This window comes from Lissotriton helveticus, chromosome 1_1 (assembly GCF_964261635.1).
Source record: "Lissotriton helveticus chromosome 1_1, aLisHel1.1, whole genome shotgun sequence".
NCBI lineage: Eukaryota > Metazoa > Chordata > Amphibia > Caudata > Salamandridae > Lissotriton > Lissotriton helveticus.
The window spans coordinates 1,832,751,710-1,832,775,021 of NC_136057.1; the positions used below are offsets into that span (position 1 = coordinate 1,832,751,710).

Below are 23,312 nucleotides of genomic sequence, written 5' to 3' on the forward strand. Positions count from 1 at the left end.
GGAGTGTGGGCCACCAAGAATGATTCCAGACACTGAGCGCCTTTCCAAAGAGCAGGATCTCAGTTTTCTCTGTGTTGAGTTTCAAACAGTGAGACACATCTAAATTTCCACCTCCTAAAGATAATTCACTAAGTTTCCTCTTGTCTCTGTGTTCCTTTCATTGATAGAAATGATGAGCTGTATATCGTCAGCATAGGTAACGATCTCAAACATTCAGGCTCTAACAATACCCACCAGAGGTGAAATATAAACATTTAACAAAGTAGGGCTCAGGGACGAACACTGGGGAACACCACAGTTTCCAACCCTTGGCTTGGACTTAAAAGACAGCGGCTGTACAGACTATTGCTCAAAAGAGAGCAAAACCATTGCAAGATGCTAGAATGAAAGCTGTGCATGTGTAGCAATAGATGATGGGAAACAGTGTCCAATGCAGCAGACCCAGGCTCCAGTAAGGCTAATTTGTAAAACCTTTAGCTCATCCTTGGCTTCTAGCAGTAAGCCTTAAACAGAGGAACTTGTGTAAACCATTTAGAAGTAGCAAACCACGAAATAAGAAAGTCATGCAATCCTTGAGAAGGCGGCCCAGGCGCAGCTGGCTGATTATCTAGAAACCAACCAGTTGCTACACGACTCCCAGTCTCGGTTTCGGACTGGCTATAGCACTGAGACGGCGCTCCTCGAGGTTTCTGAGACCATTCGTGAGTGTGTGGACAGGGGCGAGGAGGCCATGCTGGTCCTCCTCGACCTGTCCGCCGCTTTCGACACTGTGTCCCATGAAATTCTGCTGAGCCGGCTTGGACATCTGGGAATCGGAGGTTCTGTGCTTAACTGGATTTGATCTTTCCTCTCAGGACGCACTCAAAAGGTTTTTCTTCGGCCCTTTGAATCCGAGGGTAAGCCGCTTCTTTGCGGAGTGCCTCAGGGTTCGGCGCTTAGCCCTTTATTTTTTAATGCCTATTTGGGCCCATTGGCTACAGTGGTTGAATCTTGCGGGGTCAGAGTGATATCTTACGCTGACGATACTCAGCTGATGTTTTCTTTTAGAGATCATTCTGACCCCAACTTTACCAACTTTCGCCTCTGCCTCCGTAACATCAGTTCCTGGATGGCCTCGAACCATCTAGCTCTGAATGCAGATAAAACGGAGGTTTTATTTTTTACCCAAAAAGATCCACTGCCGGCTATTCAGTGGTGGCCTCCGGAATTGAATCCCCCACCGATCCCTGTTCAAACAGCCTGCAACTTAGGCTTTCAATTTGACAACGCTTTGTCCTGTCAATCTCAGATTAATAAGGTTACTTCTGCCTGTTTTGGTAAAATGCGCATGATGAGGAAGATCTTCGCCTATCTCCCGCTTGACTCTCGCAAGACTATTTTGCATGCCCTCATAACGTCTCATCTAGACTATGCCAATAGTCTCTATGCTGGCGCTCCCCTTTACCAAATTGAACGTTTGCAAATTGTGCAAAATGCTGCTGCGCGGCTAATCGGAAATATTCCTTTCCGTCAATCTGTTGCCGCGTATCGTAAAAAACTTCACTGGCTTCCCATTACCCGCCGCATTCAGTTCAAAGCTTTGACCTTAGCCTTTCGTGCCCTTAATGGGTCAGGTCCAGGATATTTGCGTAAGAGACTTTTACTATCTCATTCCGTTAGATCGCTGCGATCTAACAGCTTACGCCTTTTGGTGATTCCTAGATTCCGCCGCGCCAGGAGTGGGGGCAGAGCTTTCGGAGTAGTTACAGCTAGACTCTGGAACAGCCTCCCACTAGATCTCAGGTTCATTGACTCAGAACCTATGTTCCGACGCAAACTTAAAACCTGGTTATTCACCATCCCTTAGTTACCTTTTCCACATGCTTGCAATCTGTAGCGCCGGGACACCCCCAACGGGGGTAGCTGCGCGCTTTATAAGCTTCTTAATAAATAAATAAATAAATAAATGCTTCTTGGAAGAAATCTGACAACAATTTATAAACATAGATTATACTTTTATGAATTTTTAGACACCTAGATTAGCAACATTCACCAGAGGGTTCCGGAGATGTGTGTTTTTAAAGAAAACTCAAATCTCAGCGTTTTAGTCAAAATGCAAATAGCATTGGTAACTGTTACTGGGAATGCAGGAAGCTGAAGTATACTCTGGGTGCTGTGCGATCAAGGGGGGTGTCCTTGTAGTTATATCTCGGTCCACGTGGTAACTTTGGAATTGGGGGTTAGTGTCCTTCAAAGTCCTCTTTAAGACAGTAGAAGGCCAGCTGCAGCTACGCTACAGATCTCCTTACACAGAGGGTTCAGCAGTTTCCTTTGGTTAACGCCTGTTGTCTGTCTGTGTTTGGGGACCAATCTGGACTCGGATGACAATCCCAGGTCCAGTAGACTTGGGTGCATCTTTTGCTCATCGAGGATTGCTCTCTTGAGTTGCTCGTCAGCTGTCAGCAACGATTCGAAAAATGTGGCTATTGACTCCCTGGAATGTGCTAACTTAGCTTTAATGGCACTGGTACTGGTTCCAGGGGCTAAACTGACTGACCCTGGGAGTCACTTCTTTGCTCTGAGGCTTAGGAGTGACTCCCACGAGCCAGGAGACACAGGCACAGTCCTCTCTTTGCTATCCCAAGGTGTAGCAGGTGCAGTCCAGTAGTCTGATCAGCCTCTCTTGCCAGGTCCAGGGGTCAGCAGGGCAGTTCTTCTTTGGTCTGTTCGCCAGTTCCATTGTTATTTGAGGTTCAGGATACCAGGGGTGACATATTTATACACAGAAAGTACCCTGAGGGATGATGCGGTCACTAGCCAATGGCCTACCAGAATGCCTCTCGCTCTATGATGACTCCGGCTATGTGTGGCGTCTAGCAATTCTGTGATGCACTATTCTGCCTACTCCCATTATGTCTGAACCCTTCCTTGGATGATAGGTGCTTGGTAGCCCACCCTAGAGGTATGGCTACTTGTAGGCAACCCACCGACGGGAAAACCGGTTTGGCAACCGGTGTCCCCCTCTCTGTTCCTGCCGCCAGTCTCTCTACCTGAACAAAGAGGCAGTCCGGAGGGCAGAAGGCTGTCTGGTGGCAAGCAACTGTGCAAGGCCACTGGACAAACTGGGCGACAGAGTGGCAACTTTCTAGAAGTTACCTTTTCTTAAAATTTTCATTAAATTGAACTTGGGCATCAAGTCAGGTTTAATGCCACAATTAATTTGTTACCTTGAAATACCCATTTTAGTAGTCCCATTCAGAAGTTAGGAGGACTCAGACAGAGGTCAGCCTGTATGAACCAATGGGGCTATTATCCTTCCCACAGCAGGTTTTGCTGTTATGGCATTTTAAATTATATGTCCTACTTACTAGCATACTGTTCCCTGCCTTGATAGGCCTCACTCTTGAAGAGACATATATTGCTAAGGGAAGTGGGGGCTTTCCCATTTGTTTAAATGGCTAAGTCTAACTAGAAGTTTTAAAACTGCGCTTCATGCTGCAGCTGTTTAACAGGAGCTATTTTGTACTTTGTCACACTCAGAGTGGAACAATCAGGGCTGCATCCCTGAGTGAACACTCTAACTTACAAACACCCTGGGCACACTTGCTACCATATACTGGGGACTTATAAGAAAGTCAGTTGTGCCAGATGAGGGTAACCAATTCAACATACATGTTGTGATGGGTTACAACACTGGCAATGAGGAATGTTTAGCAGGCCTCACTGCACACTCTGAGTTGAAAAAACAGCAGTTAGTATCCACATAGGGCCAAAAGGTGGGGAGGGTCCAAAAAGCCTGTTTCCTCACTCTTTGCCAAATAATCCAAGAGAGAGATGGGCCGACAATTGGACGAATTGAAAGGGTCTGCATCTGCTTTCTGCAGCAGTTGAAGAACTAGAGCATGCTTAAAGGTCTCTAAATAATCCTCTTCCTTCAGTGATTTATTCACAAGTACTCTTAGATGAGGACTAACCTTTAGGGTAAGGCGGGATCTAATGGAGAGCCCGACTTCACCTTTAACATAGTGTCTTCCACCATCCAGTTGGTTAATTCAGAGAACGAGCCCCTGTTGGATAAAGGAGGGTGAGGGCTAATGTTGTTATACAAATTTCACCCAAAAAAAGGTCTGGGTTGCAAAGCCTGAATAAATGGTCTCTATTCTGTCACTGAAAACGAGGCCAAATCTCACAAAATTAAACTGAGTGTCTGGCTGTCTGGTTCAGCACCACTGGGTGAGTCAACTCCTGAACAATTATAAGCAATTCTTTAAGAGATCCACTGTTTTCCTTAATCCTCCTGACAAAATACTGTCTCTTATTTTTTTATTTTACAGAGTTTTATATAGAGCGAACTTGACCCGAATCGGGTATCAGAGCGCTTTACATAGCACCAGTTGCATTGCATGAGGACACATTCATTTTAGCCTGTTGAAGTTGCTTATGGTAGATTTGGAGTGCTTCCTTAAAAACGTCCCGGCTCACAGGAGTTTTAGTGGACTGCCAGCAGACTTCAAATGACTTACACTTCTTTTGTCCCCTCTCTCAACTCTGCCGTGTACCGCTTTGCCGATATAGCTCGCCTAGAGGAATGAGTCTGCTTCAGAGGGGCGCAGACATCAATGGCCGTGGCCAAAGTACCCACAAATTCAGGTACTGCTGTCGCCACTGAGATGCTCTCTGTGACCTCAGGAGGGGTGAAATTACAACAAAAATGTTTGGTGTTAACTCTCCTCCTGTTCGCCGCATTACTGGAGTCGACCTACAACTGGAAGGGAGACCACCCAGCAATGAGATATTGAATGTAATGATTGAGTGGTCTGAGCAGGTGATAGGGTCTTCTGTCTGTATTTTCAAGGTATTTAAATTACTAAATAGTAATTCAAGTGTGTGGTCCGCAATATGGGTTGGACCTTTTATCTTTCAAGTGAGCAGTAAAATCTGCATCTCATTCTCCAAATTTCCATTAAAAAAATCAGATTAAAGTCTCCAATAAGAAGAAAAAGGGCAAACTTTAGTAAGGTTGGTGATAGCAACGCAGAAAGTTCGCTGCCAGCAGGGCGCCTGTGAAGTAATGCTCCTCCTAATTTGGAAGCAGCATTAAATAATAGCAGCAAATTCATAATTTTGAAAAAACTCCTTCAAGAAGTAATTCAGCCTGATACCCTCAAACACATCCCTATAAATGATGGCCACTTCCCCACCTTTCCTTTCAATGGAGTTACGCTTTAACATACTGTAGCAGGCCGGTACCGCCATAGCTAGATCCACGGAGGTGGAACTGTTAAGTCATATTACTGTGATGAATATTAAATCAGGCCTCAAACTAAAAGTAGTATCCCACAACTCCATACAATGTTTTGGAAGTGATCTAGAGTTAAAATAATGTCAGTTGATTGAAAGGTACCCACCCCTAAGCTCCATCAAAGGTTCAGATGCCTCCTTCCCATAGGGTTAAGAACAAAAGGGGATAGGCCCATAAATAAGTGGTGAGGGCTAGACCCTTTAATAAATTGCAAAAACACACAGTGCCCGCACCACAATTACTCAATCAATTTTTTGAGAGGGTAAGAAACCAATTTATTGTGACCACCCTCGACATAATTATTTTATGTCAATCATTTTGTACTTTTAAAATTTTCACAAGGCTTGTAACAGAAAAAAGACTATACATTTAAATATTTACAAAACTATATATGCTCTGTACATACGTAGAAAAACACACAATGTTTACACAATAAATAAAGATGCAGAAACTTTATTTATTGTGTAAACGTGTGTTTTTCTACGTATGTACAGAGCATATATAGTTTTGTAAATATTTAAGTGTATAGTCTTTTTTCTATTACAAGCCTTGTGAAAATTTGGAAAGTACAAAATGATTGACATAAAATAATTATGTCGAGGGTGGTCACAATAAATTGGTTTCTTACCCTCTCAAAACATTGATTGAGTAATTGTGGTGCGGGGACTGTGTGTTTTTGCAAGCTCCTTCCCATAGGGGCACCCTTCAGCATGTCCCCTCACAAATGAGATTTGTCTCTGGGACCCTTTCAAGGGCTCCCTAGGCCCTTCGTGGTTTGTACAGAACCACCTGTAACTACACAAGAGAAAGGGCAGAGTATCATCCCAGGAGCACGTTTGTAACAGTTCTTCTTGTTTTGAGCATTTGGGATTATAGTGAGCAAGGACTCCCTCGGATACATAATAAAAGTATAGTAACCGGATTCCGGCAGGGTCCTGGCGACAGGCGACATCCAAGTGCGGACGGGTGCAGATGTACTTATTTTGGCATGCTAGCAGTGTGGACGCATGCCACCCACAATTAAATCTATAATGGCTGTCCACCCACTAGACCTCTGACTCTCTCCCCCCTCTGAACCCTTCCCTAGAATGGTGAAGAAAACAAAACAAACCTAACCGGGACCACCGTGGTATAACGCGCCACTGGCCTTCACGCCTCTTAAAACTGCTTGCCTAAAATAAACAATTAAGCCAGATCAAAAAGTTAAAAAATATTTCAAAGCACCTAGGAGCTTACTACACATAAAAATACGGATGAATGCAAAATACTTGACAACATACAGAGCTAGTGAAAAAGCACATAAAAATAAAGCAAAATTCAGACGCATTGGCTTTGCCTATGCTTGGCGTATCTCAGAGTTTAAAATAATGGGGTTTGTTTGTGAGGAGTTATTGATACAACAGTACACCTCTGCTGTGATGTGGCTAAGTGGGAATTGGTCAGTTGAACTTCTTGTGCTTGTTGCTGAGAGAAGACTGGGCATTCCACAACTGTAAAAAGCCTCCCTCTTGTTTCTAGGTCAGGTACACAAAGAGATTGACACAGTGATTGGACGAGGTAGAAAGCCCACAATGGAGGATCAGATCAACTTACCCTTCACCAACGCTGTGATCCATGAGATCCAACGCTGTGGAGATATCGTTCCACTGTCACTGCCGCACATGACGTGCCGTGACACAGAGATCCAAGGATTCGTTATCCCTAAGGTAAGCAATGTCTACATTTCATTCTTATATCCGACCACCCCAAATCTTTATGACTATTCCCAGCCCCAGGTGATATTAATCACTGATCTATCCCAGACGAAAATGATGACTGTTCCCAGCTAAGGTGATATTAATAACTCCTACAAGGGCATTTGATGACTACTCCAATTCCTGGAAGATATTAAGTACTTCTTTGTCCCAGATGATATTATGACTGCGCTAAACTCTGGGTCAAATTGCAGACTCCTCCCTGACTTGTTGATATCAACGACAAATCCCAGCCCCATGGAATGCCATGGGGACTATCAAGTCTGTTTATCATGATCTGTACTTGTTGTTCTCATTAAGCAAATGTGTTGAATCAAGTTGGTTCTTTTGTTCTCTGTTCTCGGTGTTTTATCCCTATTATCCCTATTTGAAATGCTTGCTTCTGTTTAAGCATGGAAAGCCATTTCTTGCAGCACTTCCTGGTGAAAGTTTCCATGTATTTTTGCCTCACAGAGAGAGAGGAAAGTTGATAAATTCTCCCAACCTTGATGGAACTCCATTAGCTTCCCTCAGAGGCCAACACTATCTTCAAACCATCTTCATCATTTGCAAAGCCATCACGACAGTCAGCCCCAGCTTATCCTGCAGACAAGCTTTCACCAACTCTGGGGCTCTCAGCACACCCGCAGCCAGAGCACCATCAGACTCGATACTAAAAAGTGTAAAAAAGAAAAAAACAAGTCAGAAAGCCTTTTCATGCACTCAGGGCCTGGAAAAACATCTCAGTTTCCATCAGAACCGTCCCATCTCTGCTCCAATGTAGGGAAGAGCAGAAGCCTCACCTCTTTAAAGTACATTATCACAATGCATTAACAGTCAGCAAACTAACTACCGCTGCCATAACTGGTTGACATTATGACTGTCTTTGATAGTGTACAGTGATCTGCTGCCTTTTAGCTGGTTTGGGTTATAGAAATGCTGCATATATACATAAAAGAGAGAGAGCTTTGGCCCTCTATACCTCCCACTTCTAAGTTGCTTGCAACACGAATACCTCTATCAAACCACAGTTCTGCTTCTCCAAATGTTTGGGGTGTGTTACGAGAGACATTAGGGGCAGAACAGCACAAACTTTGGAATTATAGTTTATTCTTTTTTTCCCAATGGAAACATTGGCCAAAATATCCCGGCCTGGTAAATGTTTTTTGTATATAGCTGTAATGGATTGAAGGCACTATGTATAAAACAAAACCATTTGAAGACTTTGCAAAACAGAGTGGGTCGGATATGAAAAACATTGAGGTAGCCCGTTCTGGATCTCTAAATCTGGAATCTCTTTCCTAAACATGGACAGTCAGAAGCTATGTTTAGCTACGCACAAACTGCCGGTCACAGCTTTAAATTCCATTATTATAGCTGGCTAAGTTATTAGCGATGGGTTTCTGTATCACATGCGATACATCGCTTGGCAATAATATTGCACCCACTACATGGATCTACCACTACATGGTAATGTAAGTATATTTAATATTCACTATGCCATTTTTATCACCTGCCAAGGTAGGTACCAGTGGATTTAAAAATAGAGACATATACGTAACTTACAAATGGAGCTGTGGATAACTTGTAAGTTACAGGTTCCAATTTAAGTAGAATAACTTGGTGAATCTTATTCCTTCTAAAAGCATATATTATTAACCAGTAGATACATGCAGGTGTCTCCTTTCTCACATCCATGTCTGATGTCTCCTTTCCACAAAGCATCTTCTCCCCAACCAGTCTGCTCTCTTACTCCCACAATATTTGTATGCCTTTCCTCTTCTCTGAGTGCTCTCTTCCTTCCACGATATTTCTATTCCTTCCCTTTGCCTGTCTCCTCTCTCCCTTTTTTTTGCTTCATACCTCTGCTACTGTCCTTCCTACTGGCTCCCAGTTTTCTTTTTCTTCTTCCACTCCTATGGCACTCTCTTGTCCCCATTTTCCCTTCCTTCGCTTGTTCTTTTATCTGCCCATTCTGCGTCCCTTTCCTCCCTTGCACGTGAGCAGTGAGCTCTCTCCTTTCTATTCTAATCTCTCATTCCTACTCTCCTCACTCCCGTCTCTCTCTTTTCCTTGGCCTTTCTTTCCATTCTCCCTTCCTTGGCCTTTCTTTCCCTTCCTTGTTCCCTCTCTCCCTCTCCAGTCTCCCCTGCTCTTCCTTTGTCTTCTCTTAGTATTGCTGTAGCTTTTCTCCTTTGTTCCCCTTCCCTCCCTCCATACATCGTGTTTTGTCCCTCCCTCACCCCACCTTTCTGTTTCCTCCTTGATAATCCCCTTTCTACCTCCAATGTCCTTAAACCCTTTGCACACCGCCAAGGCCCTACTTTTAACAAGCATTGGCATAGCCAATAGGTGTCGCTTTTAGGACCTTATAAGTATTTAGTTATGCAGCACAATATCCTTGGTGCAACATAATCAACTGTTGCATGGCTAAACACTGGCCGAGAATGATAAAAACTGTATCGATAAGGCATAACCTATATTAAGGTCCGTTATTTTGTGCCAAAAGATGATTCTAACGAATATTTTTGTATGTACCTTAAACAATAAACCTCCAATTAAAAGTGTGTTTTGCCATAACACCACAGACCCGGGGTTTTATAATACTGTGTGTGCAGTACTGGCACTGCATTTCTGAAGGCAAGCCTGATTTATAACTACAAGATTAATTATGCACCACAGTGCAGTTCAAATACTGACATTTCAATGTGCTTAGCAATTGACCAGATAATGTATCTTGGGGTAAAAAAGGAAAATCAAAATGGATATTCAGAATAGTAGCCCACGCGAACTAAGTGAAAAATCACCATATTTATACTTATAAAGTTAGATTTACAAGCAAAGAGATTAGACGAGTCAAGTAGGTCTGATTATTGTTTACCCAAATAGAATGGCCTATGTTAGACAGTCGCTAGATCAAACAATCTGCGGCCAACTTCGCTGAACCAACGGGTAAGGCATGAATAATAAGCATAGATGTACGCATTCTAAGGAAGAAAGCCTATGCGTGCTAACAGCCTGCACTGCCAGCTCATTATATTGCATGTGGCATTCGATTGATATCTACAGGCCACACTGGAAAAGCAGAACAGTGATTTGCATACAATAGCTACTCGCTTGCTCCATAAAAAAATGAACTGCTAAACAGTAAGTAACAGGGCTGTGATGGAAGAACGAAAATAAACTCTAGACAGAATGGGAGCCTGCTACAACGTTGCTCGGCTGAACTGTAACGTATTGGCATATACGGACAACAACTTACTTGTTGAATGAGATTTGTTGGATAAAGGATTCCTCTGCACGCCTCGATAGCCGCGTGAAGACTAACCGCAAATACATCAACTTCCGCATAAAATGTTGTTAGAGCACGTCACATGGTAGTGAATGGCCAATCCGAGGAACAAGAACAATAACTTTATTAACTAGTGAGAAAAGACACCCTGCTCAATGTCTCTGATTGCAGACAGGTTACAATGTTCATATAAACGTAGAATGGGAGATCTACCAATTCAAATTTTTTGTGGCGAGTAAAAGATGAAACTTAGGAAACCACCAACGTTTATAAGACGAAAAGTGTTCAGACGGAGGCAGAGGGGAAAGGACAGGAAATAAAAACAAGCATTTGCCGCTCGACACAGGAAGCTTGTAATAAAAAAGCTGACGAGGAGGGAGTGGGAGAAAGGAGGGGGAGGGGGATTCACGCGCACTCTGTAAGGCATTCACGTGAGAAAAGCCACTCAAAAAAAAGATTACGTTCCCGGAGGAGAAGCCTCTTTATTCCATTCCGGTAAAAGACAACATTACAAAGATTTAAATAAACTGGGCAGCGACACCAAACCCACAGTCAACCAAACGGGATAATCAATTCACTGTGAGAAGAATTCACATTCAAAGGCGCTGCCTTGCTCGAGAGGTTTAGCTCCTCTACGTTGTTGCTATGGTTTCTGAGACTTTTTAATTGTACAAGGGAACCCAATGGGTAAACTAGGACCATGGGTGATCAACTACTATTGAGAACAAAGGTCCTAGTAGTAAAGCAGAAAAATTATATACAGTATATTTTTATAGACTAGAGTCAGTACTATAAACTCAGTTCTCTCTGTGTACCCAGCCAGGCCACAGGTGTTTATTTTACAAAAAGATAAGATAATAACAATTTGACATACAAACAGGTGATAGGGCACAGTCCTGTACCTATCATTCAAAGCAAAGAATTACAGAAAGGAAAGGAATAACAGGCAAAAAGAAGTGGAGCCAATTTTGTGACTTGTAAACCATTTCTTATCATTGCAAGTTCACAAATACAGTTACTACACACATTTAAACACAGTGGTCATATATGTAGGGCTGTATTTAAAAAGGTCGACGTTTCGATCCCCTGGCTCCTAATAAACCGGGATCATCATCATCAGGACTATTGTAATTAGTTGCCTGTCAGGGGTTCAGGATATTTGGCACGATTGCAATTGGTGTTGTGGTGACCTGATAGGAGGCAGTACAGCCGTACTTTTGTGCGCGTGCTGGATATCGCAGCATCGCTGAAGAAAGGTTGAGACCACTGAGCCATCACCTTGCCTACCTTCGAAGGGGCCATTCCCCCACCGTGGGACGCCCGTCATAATAAGAGCACGCGCACGGCAATTCCCCTGCAGCTCTTTATTTTCCAACAAACGGACTGCGGCTCCCGACCCGAATGCGAGTTCACGGAGTCCGCCAAAAAGCTTGATTTTAAACAAAAGTACGGCTGTACTGCCTCCTATCAGGTCACCACAACACCAAATGCAATCGTGCCAAATATTCTGAACCCCTGACAAAGCCTTGTGGGTTCTGATTGAAGCATCCGTAATTACGGATCCCGGTTGGAACTACACCAGGCAACTAATTACAATAGTCCTGATGATGATCCCGGTTTATTAGGAGCCAGGGGATCGAAACGTCGACCTTTTCAAATACAGCACTACATATATGACCACTGTGTTTAAATGCGTGTAGTAACTGTATTTGTGAACTTGCAATGATAAGAAATGGTTTACAAGTCACAAAATTGGCTCCACTTCTTTTTGCCTGTTATTCCTTTCCTTTCTGTAATTCTTTGCTTTGAATGATAGGTACAGGACTGGGCCTATCACCTGTTTGTATGTCAAATTGTTATTATCTTATCTTTTTGTAAAATAAACACCTGTGGCCCGGCTGGGTACACAGAGAGAACTGAGTTTATAGTACTGACTCTAGTCTATAAAAATATACTGTATATAATTTTTCTGCCTTACTACTAGGACCTTTGTTCTCAATAATGGTTTCTGAGACGGCATCTGAGAAGTGTATACAGAGAACAGTGTCACCTTTAATCCTTGGGTTGCACCTCGATGGAAAACGTAGGACCAGCTGCAGCCACCTCAAAACCATTAAGGAAAGAATGTTAGGGAAAACTGTACGTTATCATAAACAGGCGGTGGACACCATACCAAAGATCCTGTAAAAAAATTACATAGGCATCAACTTCCTTTGCAGCGTGTATGTGTGTTCCCGTGAAGAGAAATGAAGTTTTTAACAAGGCTTTGAACAAGCTCTGTGGTGAAGCAGAAAGGGAACAAACATGCTGGCCACTGTTTCTTGGGACTTACATCAACATGAGGCACATCTGATTTTAGAGGGAGCCCGAAGGCAGGAGCACAAAACAGACCCCGGTAGGTTACATTTAGAAGTGGAGAGAGGTGCGCGTGACAGTATGATGGCAGGCGGCCACGGCAGACACCCTGTCTGCACAGCATGCAGTCTGATCGGCCCAGACATTCAAATGGAAACAAACAGATTTTACTACTGGACAAAAGAACAAAAAATAAATACATCGGAGCGAAAAGTTTGTGGTACGACTAACTTCATTCTAGTGACTTCCGGACTGTGTAAAAGAAGCTGAGGGGGAGGGGGATTCATGCACGCGCTGTAAGGCATTCACGCGAGAAAGCCAGATGGCAGCTGTGCACGTGGCGCTCGCTTGTGTGCGTAACAGCAAGCTGGTGGCCGGCAAAAGCCTGTGGGTAGCACTTTGAAAACCCGCTTACTAAATGTCTCGCTTGAGATAGCGCATGCACTGGCTCAGGCAAGACCTAAAAATCATCCTTGTTAGGTGTGTTTCACCAACTTGCAAAATACAGTTTAAAAAAAATCATAAAACCCTGGGATTTGATGCAGTGTTACATGTAAAAAGTAACAAGTGATGCGTCTTTGTGCAAACTTTTCATACATGCAATACTGAGTGTACAGGTAGTTAGAGAATGAACACAGGCGAATGGATCCCATCTGATCTTGTTAATTCTGTCTTTTCTAGGGAGTCGGGATTTTCACCAACCTGACCTCAGTGCTGAAGGATGAGACTGTCTGGGAGAGGCCTCACCAGTTCTACCCTGAACATTTCCTGGACGCCGAAAAGAACTTCGTGAAGCGAGATGCATTCATGCCTTTCTCTGCAGGTAATCAAAAAATGCGTGTGCCTGATTTAACGTGGTGATTAATCAGCGGTATCTGTTGTGGTAAAATTGGGGGCTGAAGGTTTGATTTTGACTGTGTCTGGCAACATGCACGAGTAAAGAATGTCTACTGATGTGCCAGCTTTAGATAAATTGTCTTTACAAACAAGAGCACCGCAAATGATTGTGAGAACCTTGGGCAATTAATGTAAGTAAAACTGCAGTGGTTCACACCAAAAACATTCAAAGTTCGATTACGTAAACAACACAGCAACATTACTGTACATAATGATTTGAAAAGAGAGCATTTTACAGGTTTAAGTAACAAGAAATGGTTTATTTCCAGCGTTAACCACATAACCATGTGGACATCTCACAAAAATATGTGTGAACCATAGGCCACATAGTGCTGGTGGGAAGGCAGTGGCAGCCTAAAGGCCCTTGGATGGCAAAAGGTAGGAGGGCAAGGGCATGCACATGGACAAAGAAGGGAAGAGAGAGGGGCAGGGGCAGCTCAAAGGACCACAGAGAGCAGGAGGGAGGAGTCAGGGGATGCACATGGACCACGGAGGGGCAGGTAGAGATTAATTGTAACTAGTGCGTTGCTGACGCACATTTCTATTAAGATGTGAGTTAAAATTAAAAACCTGTTACCAAAAATATGTGAGAAGAGGTTTCTCCTTAGAATACACTATTCACCTGTGGATTCCTATGTGTAATCTGTGCACTCTTCCCGTCAACAGATGCAACCTTCAGAAACTCTTGAAAATGCCAGAATGAGAATCTTCCTAGTCTTTTCATGGCATCCTGAGCAGAGCTCTGAAAAAAACTTCTTTAGTTATTAGTCACGGAAATTTGAGCATGTATTATTGTTGTAGCAATGCGTTCACATGACTCTGACAAGATGAAGTCAGTTTAGTTTTTGTGTTTGCATGCAGCCCAGGCACCCACAGTTCTCATACACTGACTTCACTTCCTGTCAACTATGTATCCATGCCATCCACACCACTACCCTGACCTATGACATAACAAGTAGATAATCATTCAGAAACAAAAATACCAGCCATCTTCAAATAGAAAAGCTCTTGATTCAGTAGCCCCACAAGCCTGATGTTGACTGACTAGACGCAGACATCTCTGTTAACTGAAGCAGGACGACAGTGGAACTGTATATGTAGAAAAAGCAGTGGTAGATCTCTGTAAGATGACAGCCCTGCTCATAACAACCCGTCTTGAGTGATTGAGGAATGAAGGCCTGTCGTCCTACACAAGAAAAACAATAATTATAAGAAAATGTGTTATATTTCGAGGTATCACATTAATTGTTATATTAAACTCAAAATATTGCTACAATTAGTTTTTAGGTAACTTTTAATGTGAAGGTGCATTGGGAAAGTCACCACGTTCTTGGCCAAAGGTTCTAGTAGCCGTTTCTGATTAACTATAGCAGTTGTCACCTGAGATACCCTGTTGCCCTCCTGCCAAGAGGTGTGAATGGCTCCCAGGAAAGGAAAATAAAAGGCCTGTTGGTGGGAGGAGGTGTGACCTCCTCCTGACAGGATGGCCAGAGGGATGTGGCCGCAGATGGCCAAGCTTCGAAGGTCCAGATGCCTGTCACAGGCAACTGCAAGTCATACTTTAACCTGCCTTTTTCTTTGTCCAGGTAGAGAGGCTGGCATCGGTTCCAGAGGTGAAACACCTGTTGCAGAATTGGTTCTCCAGGAGGAGTTGCTCATTATACTGGATGCACTTCAGGGGTGTGCCTGTAGCTCTGACCAAGCAAAGGTTATAACATATTGGATTTGGGCAGAGAAATGCACTGTGGGATTGATTGGTGGCAATCCCCATGGAAGTAATTTAAAGAGCGAGACGGTTTGCCTGTCGGAATTTTACCCTCATTGGTTAGGGAGTCCTCCCCATCCACAATCTCGAAAATCATAACAGTGACACCCCTGAGTACCAGCCTCGGAATGCTACTGGACTTGAAAAGTACAGAAAAAGGACTGTACCCGCAGAACCTGTAGACCTCAGAAAGAAAGGCTGCACCAAGGAGGACTGCACCTGCTGAACCAAAGACAGGACTTCAGAAAGAGTGACTGCTCCTGCTGTGACAGTCATGGAGAGAGACCCCAAGGGCTAGACCTGCTCCCACTTGTGCCAAGGACCAGTGAGTGGACTCCAAAGGCCAGTTTGCTAACCTCCTCTTAAACTCCAGAAATATAAAAGCTAAAGAAGCCCAGCATCTGCAAAGTGCCCTGCTGACTGGTTACAACTGGACTTTCCCTGGACCCCACTGGTGGCCGTGAGACTGAGTCCTGGGACCCAAGAGGTGGCCCCAAGTCCTGGATCTTGGATGTTGCTAGAGTGGACACATTCCCCTAAAAAACCTGAAACGTGTGAGCCTAGAGCTCAAAGATAACAGTTTTAAAAATAGAGTCAGTGGCTACAACACTACCACTACTCGGCTCCACTTAATCGTCTTAAGTATCCCTGTGCCGCTGACTTCAGATTGCACCTGCTAAAATGTTTTTGTGGAATGTGGATTGCCTCAAACACTGGTCAAGAACCAAGGTTCATACTGCATCATCGGACTTTGTGTGTCTACTGACGTCAACCACAACAGATAATCCAAGCTGCAGAGGACCTTGCGGATGAGCCTTGTCGATGAAGGAAAAAACCAGAAAAGCTCCTAAGTGCAAAGGTAAAAGTTTGATCGGGACCAACCCCACCCCTGCATCCGAACGGTGCACTCAAGACTCATGGACTACCGCTACTAGTGAAAAGCAGTGATTTATGAAACTATTTGAATGAATTTCAGTGATTTATAAAAACTTTGCTAACAGTGGGGGACTTCAAACCCCTCACTTCATTACACCAGAAGGGGCTGTTTGACCAGCTGCTGGGGGGAAGAGAAGTAAGTGCCCCCATTGCACTTTATAGAGCCTCTGTCATCACCACTTCATGGGCCGCCGTGCTAACAGTGAGGGGCTTCAAACCCCAGACATCACTACGCCAGGAGGGGTGTGGTGTTTTTTGACCAGCTGCAGAGGGAAGGAGGAGTTAAGTGCCCCCGTCCCGTTATATGGCGCTTCTGTCATCACTGCTGCGTGGGATGTGCGAGGGCAAAGCCCAGGCCTGTCATTGCCCAAAAGAGGCTGGGCTGGGCCACCTCTCTTGGCCATTCCTACTTGATGGTCACAGCAAACTTTGTCTACCTTATACACTACAGTGACATTGGCGTGTTTATCTGGAGTTCTCGGACTCCGAGGCTGTGGTGGTTACTCTATAGTGCTCTTTGTATTTATGTAGTCCCATGGACCTCTGCCTATTTGTGAGCGAGTCACCATGTGCAAACGTAGCTTGTGTGTAAAACCACGTCCTCTGTACGACCATTTGTTTTGTACTGCTTGATTATAGTTTTGATATTTGCATCGAGGACATTGTGATTTTATTAGTAATCAACTATCAATAAACTAGGGGGAACTTGATTGCCATCAAAAGAAACTAACAGGGCCTGTACAACAAGACAAATACTTGTTGAGAGCTCCATTTTTTCCCTGGTTTTAGGATGTTGTTGACTATGGCAAAGCAACAGATGTACCACTTAGAGGGAAAACTTACTTCTAAATTAACAGAGTGCAGGGGATAATTTTACCTTGACAGAAATAGATTATTTTATTGTCGTGGTAGAGGCTGTTGGGAGATAAGAGCAAAACTAGCAATGACCAAAACTCTAAAATCACAAGATTTTATAAGAGACACACCCCGAAGCTGCAGACTTTTTAAGTCATACACCTGCCCCCATGGTATTGTGTGATGGGCAAATGGCAGCATCATTCATGCCTGATTTTCAGGGGAACGCAGCCCCTTCAAGTACTCAAATACAAGCTGCGCCTTTATTTGAGAAACCACATTCTGATAACCAAATACCAATTGAAGCAGTGGCAAGAAATCCTTCTATCCCTTGTACCAACAGATTTATTTTCTCCCCTGGCTTCATTGGAATATTTGGAGCCAGAGGCTTTAGTAGATAACTTGGCCAGTATTACTTGGACAGGTCAATCAGTAACAGAACTCACTACTAGAATTGAGTTGTTGTCAGATGAGATCAGAGAACTGAAAGGCCTTGTGAAAACATTGATGCGGAGTTGCCAAGCTCTAAGAGAAGCGCCTAGTGATAATTTGGTTCACAGTAATAACATGATTTCTGATCAACTAAAGAAAGACACTGACATGGTCCAGTTCTAGAAAGTACCAAATAGGGCCCTGAGGCACATGTCAAGGTGCGCACCCATGGGACAAGTGCCATACTGATTTAACAGTGTGCAAGGGGTGGGTCCAGGAGGTTCTGGGTTTAGCATGGTGAGTAGGCCGCAGGCTAGTGTTGAAGAGGGATTACGTTTCCATAATGAAGCAAATCGACCCTCTACTCTGACTTAAATCAACCGTACCATAGGACCTTTCTTAAGGGATCACTTCAACAATCACACTCTGAATTCTATACTAACAGACCCCATTGTTATATAGAAGCATTCCAGGTTTGGTAGGGGATAAAAGACCAATAATTAATCCCACCATTGTTTCAACAGAGCTCACATATCCAAATGTTTGGTCCAATCTCCCATGTGTTACCCCTTCGAAGGGTCTATGCCCAAATTTGAATGAAAGTCAGGCAGCATCAAACCTGGAGTCCAATGATTAACTACTCCTACAAGGGCTGTACTCACAGCTTGTAATCTCTTCTGTTACGAACTCCCCTTGCCATTTGATGGCAGTATCTGATCTAAAGTTTGCTAAGAGTACCAATAGGGTAGAAGCCTTACATAATGAAAACCTGTTTGATACCATTGGCGATGTTGCTGGTAACATGCCTCTTGAGGTAGAAGATAACTTAACCAATCGGATGGGGAATTGCAGCCTCATGGAATGGAACCTAGCAACAACAATTCGTTCTAGAATGGCAGGATTATAATGATAAATTTAAACTCTGCCTTTTTCAGGAAACCTGGGCACTGGTATAAGACCATTTTAGTAAAAGCGGTACCCTACACATTATTTTTTTCGGTTTTTTTTGCTGAGTTTTATATAGCGCGAGCTAGACCCGAACCGAATCAGGTATCAGAGCGCTTTACATAGCACCAGTTTCGTTACATGAGGACGGACACACATTCATTTTAGGCACGGGGAGATTAAGTGATTTGCCCAGAATCACAGAAGGTTTTTGGCGTTGTTACCGAGACTCGAACCCAGATCCCCAGGTCCGAGGTCGAGCACCCTAGCCGTTAGGCCAACTCCTCTCCCCTGTTGTAGGGCATCAGGGGAACTTGGTATTTGGACAAAATTATCATTGAAGGTGTGGATTGAAATCTTGAATATTGACTCTCCTGATAATTTAGGGTTACGTGTACATATACCTTAATGATCTTATATTGTGCCTACGTAATGTATACATTAGACCGAGGCGAAAGAACACAGAGGCTACCTCCCTTGTCATTTGGAAGAACTATTTGAATTCTGTAAACAAGAAGGGCATTGCAATAATAGGGGAGGATTTTAAAAGCACATATGAGCCCATCTTTGGATTAGATCTGGTCACCGAGAAGGAGGAGGAAACGTAAAATATACCATCGATTGAATCAAACCATACTGTCCAGTGCTTTGTGGCTGCTATATAGATGGTCCTTTTTACTGTTGAGCACGGATAATAGAAACAAACCCAGAAACATCTCCCTAAATAATAATTAGTCCATAGGTCACAGATCCTAAATAAGAAAACAGTATCATTGTCCCACAGAACAGTTTTTTTATAAAGTTATTTTTATTATTATTTTTGCCGCATTGCAGAAGGAGTCTTCGTAAGGGAGAATCTTTGCTATTGACGGACTGCAGGTTCCAGGAGCCCTCCGGCCAGCGCCACCTGAGCCGCATCAGCTGCACCAGCCCCTCCCACCAGCAGCTGCTACTTTACTCCTCGGGTGCCGCATCGCAGAAGGAGTCTTCGTGGGGGTGAATCTTTGCTATTGACGGACTCCAGGTTCCAGGAGCCCTCCGGCAAGCGCCACCTGAGCCGCACCAGCCCCTCCCTCCAGCAGCCTCTACTTTACTCTTTGAGGCACCCGCTGCACGGAACGCGCGCGCCAGGCCCGTTTGAGCCCGTTCGAGTACGGAGTACCCCTCTAACTAAACTCATATGAGATGGTCAGTCTATATCTTCTGTTCAGTTTGTTAGTGGCACCAGATCTGCCTTGGTATTCAAAGCTCTGGGCTTATTGTTGTGGTAGCGTGGATTTCATGATGGCTTCCACAGGCGGAAAGGGGAAGACTCTCGAGTGAAGACAGTCATAAATAGCTTGAATTTGTGTAATAAATTGCTGCAAAGTGTGAAAAAGGAAGGATCAGTCTACCCAGTCAAGCACCTTCTCTGCGTCTAATGCCAACAGCACTGCGGGGGTCCTTTTCCTGGTGGCTTGTTCTATTAAATGGATCACACGCCAAAGATTCTCATGCATCTGGCACGCTTTAATGAAGGGTGACTGGTTGAGTTGGATCAGATCAGGCATGACGTCCTCCAACCTATTAGCTAGTATTTTAGTGTACAGCTTCGTAACAGTGCGATCTTTCGGTATGATTGACATGTACTAGGGTCTTTACCTAGCTTTGGGATTACTGTAATAAGGCTTCCCCCATGGAAGGAGTTACAGCTCGTGTCTCAGTAAAGGAATTAAAAAGAGTGATCAGGTGAGGAGTCAGGGCAGAACTAAATGTTTTATAAAATTGGGACGTAAGCCCGCACGGTCCTGAATATTTGTGCAATTTCAGGGAGTCGATCGCTTCCTGTACTTCATCTGCTCGAATAGGCCCACCTAGGAGTTCCTGTTGGGAAGGTGACATTTTTGGGATGGTGGTGTGGGCCAGATAGTCTAGTTGCATGTGGGAGTTCACTGGGTCTTTACTGTCTAAGGTCTCATAAAAAGTTTGAAAGGTCCCTGCCTTCCCCTTTTCAGTAGAGGCGAGTTCTCATTAGATTCCTTAATTGGTCCTATACAATCTTTTTCCTGTTTCGCCCTTAAGTGCCGGGCCAAGTGAGTTCAAACCTTATTCCCCCTCTCATACATGGTCTGTCTGACGTGCAAAAGGGTAAGTTCCGCTCTGTTGGCATATATGGTCACAGTCTTACCCCTCAACATGGTCACAAGGGTGGGGAATGCTTTCTGAGCTCTTTCAGCTTGGAGGAGTTCTTCCTCCAGTGCCAAACACTCTTTAGTCTTCTACCGCATTAGAGTAGACATAAGGTAGATGCATTTTCCTCTTAACACCGCTCTAAAAGATTCTCAAGTCATTGCGTAATTAGTGTTGTGGGGGGCTGTTCGTCCGGAAGTACTCCATGATGGTGGTCCTGAGCTCATCCCAAAACAGGCAGTCCCAGTTCAGGGGGTTCAGAAAGAACCATTGACGGAAAGAAGACTGTGGGTCTGGCAAGTCCAAGTTAATCTCTATCATGGCATGGTCAGAGATCATTATGGGGTGGATATTAGCAGGCCAAATGGTCTGTTGTAATGTTTGACTCATAAAGACATGATCAAGCTGGGAGTAAGTTCTATGTGAATGTGAAAAAATAAGTGTAGTCTTTGTCGGTGGGATGGAAGGTACGGCAGGCATCCAATAGCCCAAGTTGTGTTATTGCCTGCTTTGTGGGCATGGAGAAGATACCCGTTAGTGATCTCTGAGGATAGGTATTATCTAGTTTAGGGTCCCAAATGAGATTAAAGTCCCCCAGTACTATGAACTCACCTTCTGCAAAACCCCCTAACCGATTGAAAAAGGAGAGGAGAAAATCTATCTGAATCGAGTTTGGGGCATAGATCGTAGGAACAAGACTGGATCCCATTTGCGGCCCTCCTGGAGGATTTTCTCCTTGAAAATCTTAAAGGAATGTAGCTTGGCTAAAATGTCTCTGGCACAAGAGTAGCTCCCGTCTTCTGTGAGTCTATTCTGTGGTCACTCTACAGTCACACCTTAGGGTGGTTGTCGACCAAGAGGCTAGAAAACATACCCACTACAAAAGCCTGTTAATCAGAGCCCTTCGCCCCCTCCTCCAGCCCCCTGATGCGGATGAAATTGCACCTAGAGCGATTTTCCAAGTCTTCGCACTTGAGGAGGGCTGACTTCAATTGGAAGTATATATGCGCTGTGTCCGCTTCTAATGGGGCTCCTCGCCAATCCAGAGCCCTGGCCCCCACCGAGTTCTCGTCAGCCTGAAGAGCGATCAGCCAAGCTTTGATGTCCTTCCTCAGAGTACTCAGAGATGAAGGATGAGGATGAAGTCTGATTGAAGTTCTTCCCTGCACTCTATTTTAAATACTCTTAGCGATGCCAGGAGGTCATCTTTAGACAAGGCCATCACTTCCCCAGTGGTCTTTTGACTAGACCCTGCCGCCTAGGTAAAGTAACTGGTGACACTATTAGACTGGGCCTTATTAGGTGGCATAGAGGCTGTTGACCTCGAGGGGTCCCAAAGTGTCCAACCTGTTTCACAGAAGATCAAAGGGGGCATCAGCTCCCCGCGGGTACACCGCAAGAAGATAGGAGCCCTTGGGTAAGTGTGATACCCTCCATGCAGGACGCATCACTGACGAACAGGCAAGTGGGCACAGGTACCTCAGGCCTGCAGACACCACCAGCTACAAAAGATCATCCCACCTGGGGCATGGATCATCCTCGCCTGCTCCCACCTGGCGAATGGACCCCAAAGGCGCCGGAGTATAGGGGATCATGTCAGTGAGTAAGGCAGGAGGCTGTTGGATCAAGAGGTGCCAGAATTGTAACCAGTAATGGGAAGCAAAAGCAGAGATCCTGTGCGAGGTTCCTAATGCCAAAGTAAGTTGACAGGAGTCTCACTGGTAAAAGGCCCCCCAGCCAGAGTCACTCAGGGCCTAAAGGGCAGCGGAGCCATTCATCATGGGCCTGCTGGCCCAGCAGAAGGATGTTTCTTGAGTAAGGAGCCGATTGTCGTGCTCTCCAGTGGCCCAGACTGGGCCCACACCCCCTCACTCACCGAGTCTCTACGCACACTGCACGCGGTCGCCCCAGGTGGTTTACCGGAATGGAGGTGCAGAAAAAGGGCACCCAGTTTGCTTCTTACTGCACCTTCGGGCAAAGTAGCAGCCCGAACTTTAGTCCGCTGTCACACAGAGCCTCTATGAGCGCCTTGTGGTTGGCGCCATATTGGACTCAGGCAGTTGCGGTTGGTTCCAGTTCTGCCCCTGCGGCCCGAACCCAGCAGCCACAAACCGCTCACCAAGTACTCCCCGGGCCGTGAAGAAATGTTTAGCATCAGTCTCACTCGTCATCTTGCTTCTGCTCTGTCCGATGTTCCCATGTCAAAGCCGCCGTCACCATGTCTGTACATTTTCTCAGGCCACAGCAATGATGCTCCCTCACAGTGGGTCATCAACACCAAGTCGGGCCAGTCTGGGCCATCCCTGGCACTCCTATCACCGGATCCATGCAGGCATCATAGGTTGGCAGTCAGTGGTGAAGTTGCTAAGTGTTGTGCGGAGCCTCTGTCGATTACATCCACACTGCCATGACGGTTGGCACCACCCTATGTTGTATTTTTTACTTATTAACTGATTAGTATTGGTAAATGCTTTACACTTGTTTTCTTTGAGTTAAGCCTGACAGCACTGGGCCACAGCTACCCAGGGTTTAAATGATAGTAACCTGACATGATACAGAATAGTGAAATGATTACTTGATGAGGTCTCACAACCTCTCCAACTAATAATCCAATTTCTCACATAATGCTTTTACTGCAGAAAAGAGCTTATA

The 23,312-nt window shown here is 44.6% G+C and overlaps 1 protein-coding gene across 2 annotated transcripts in view; it reads left to right on the forward strand.

The window, feature by feature from the left end:
• LOC144753465 (cytochrome P450 2D17-like) overlaps positions 1-23,312 on the forward strand; it is a 296,252-nt gene that overhangs the window by 272,013 nt on the left and 927 nt on the right. For both annotated transcript variants that reach the window (XM_078641151.1, XM_078641147.1), the window contains 2 exons: positions 6,800-6,987; positions 13,343-13,484. In XM_078641151.1, coding sequence (XP_078497277.1) covers positions 6,800-6,987; positions 13,343-13,484 — 330 coding nt within the window. The remainder of the gene's footprint in view (positions 1-6,799; positions 6,988-13,342; positions 13,485-23,312) is intronic.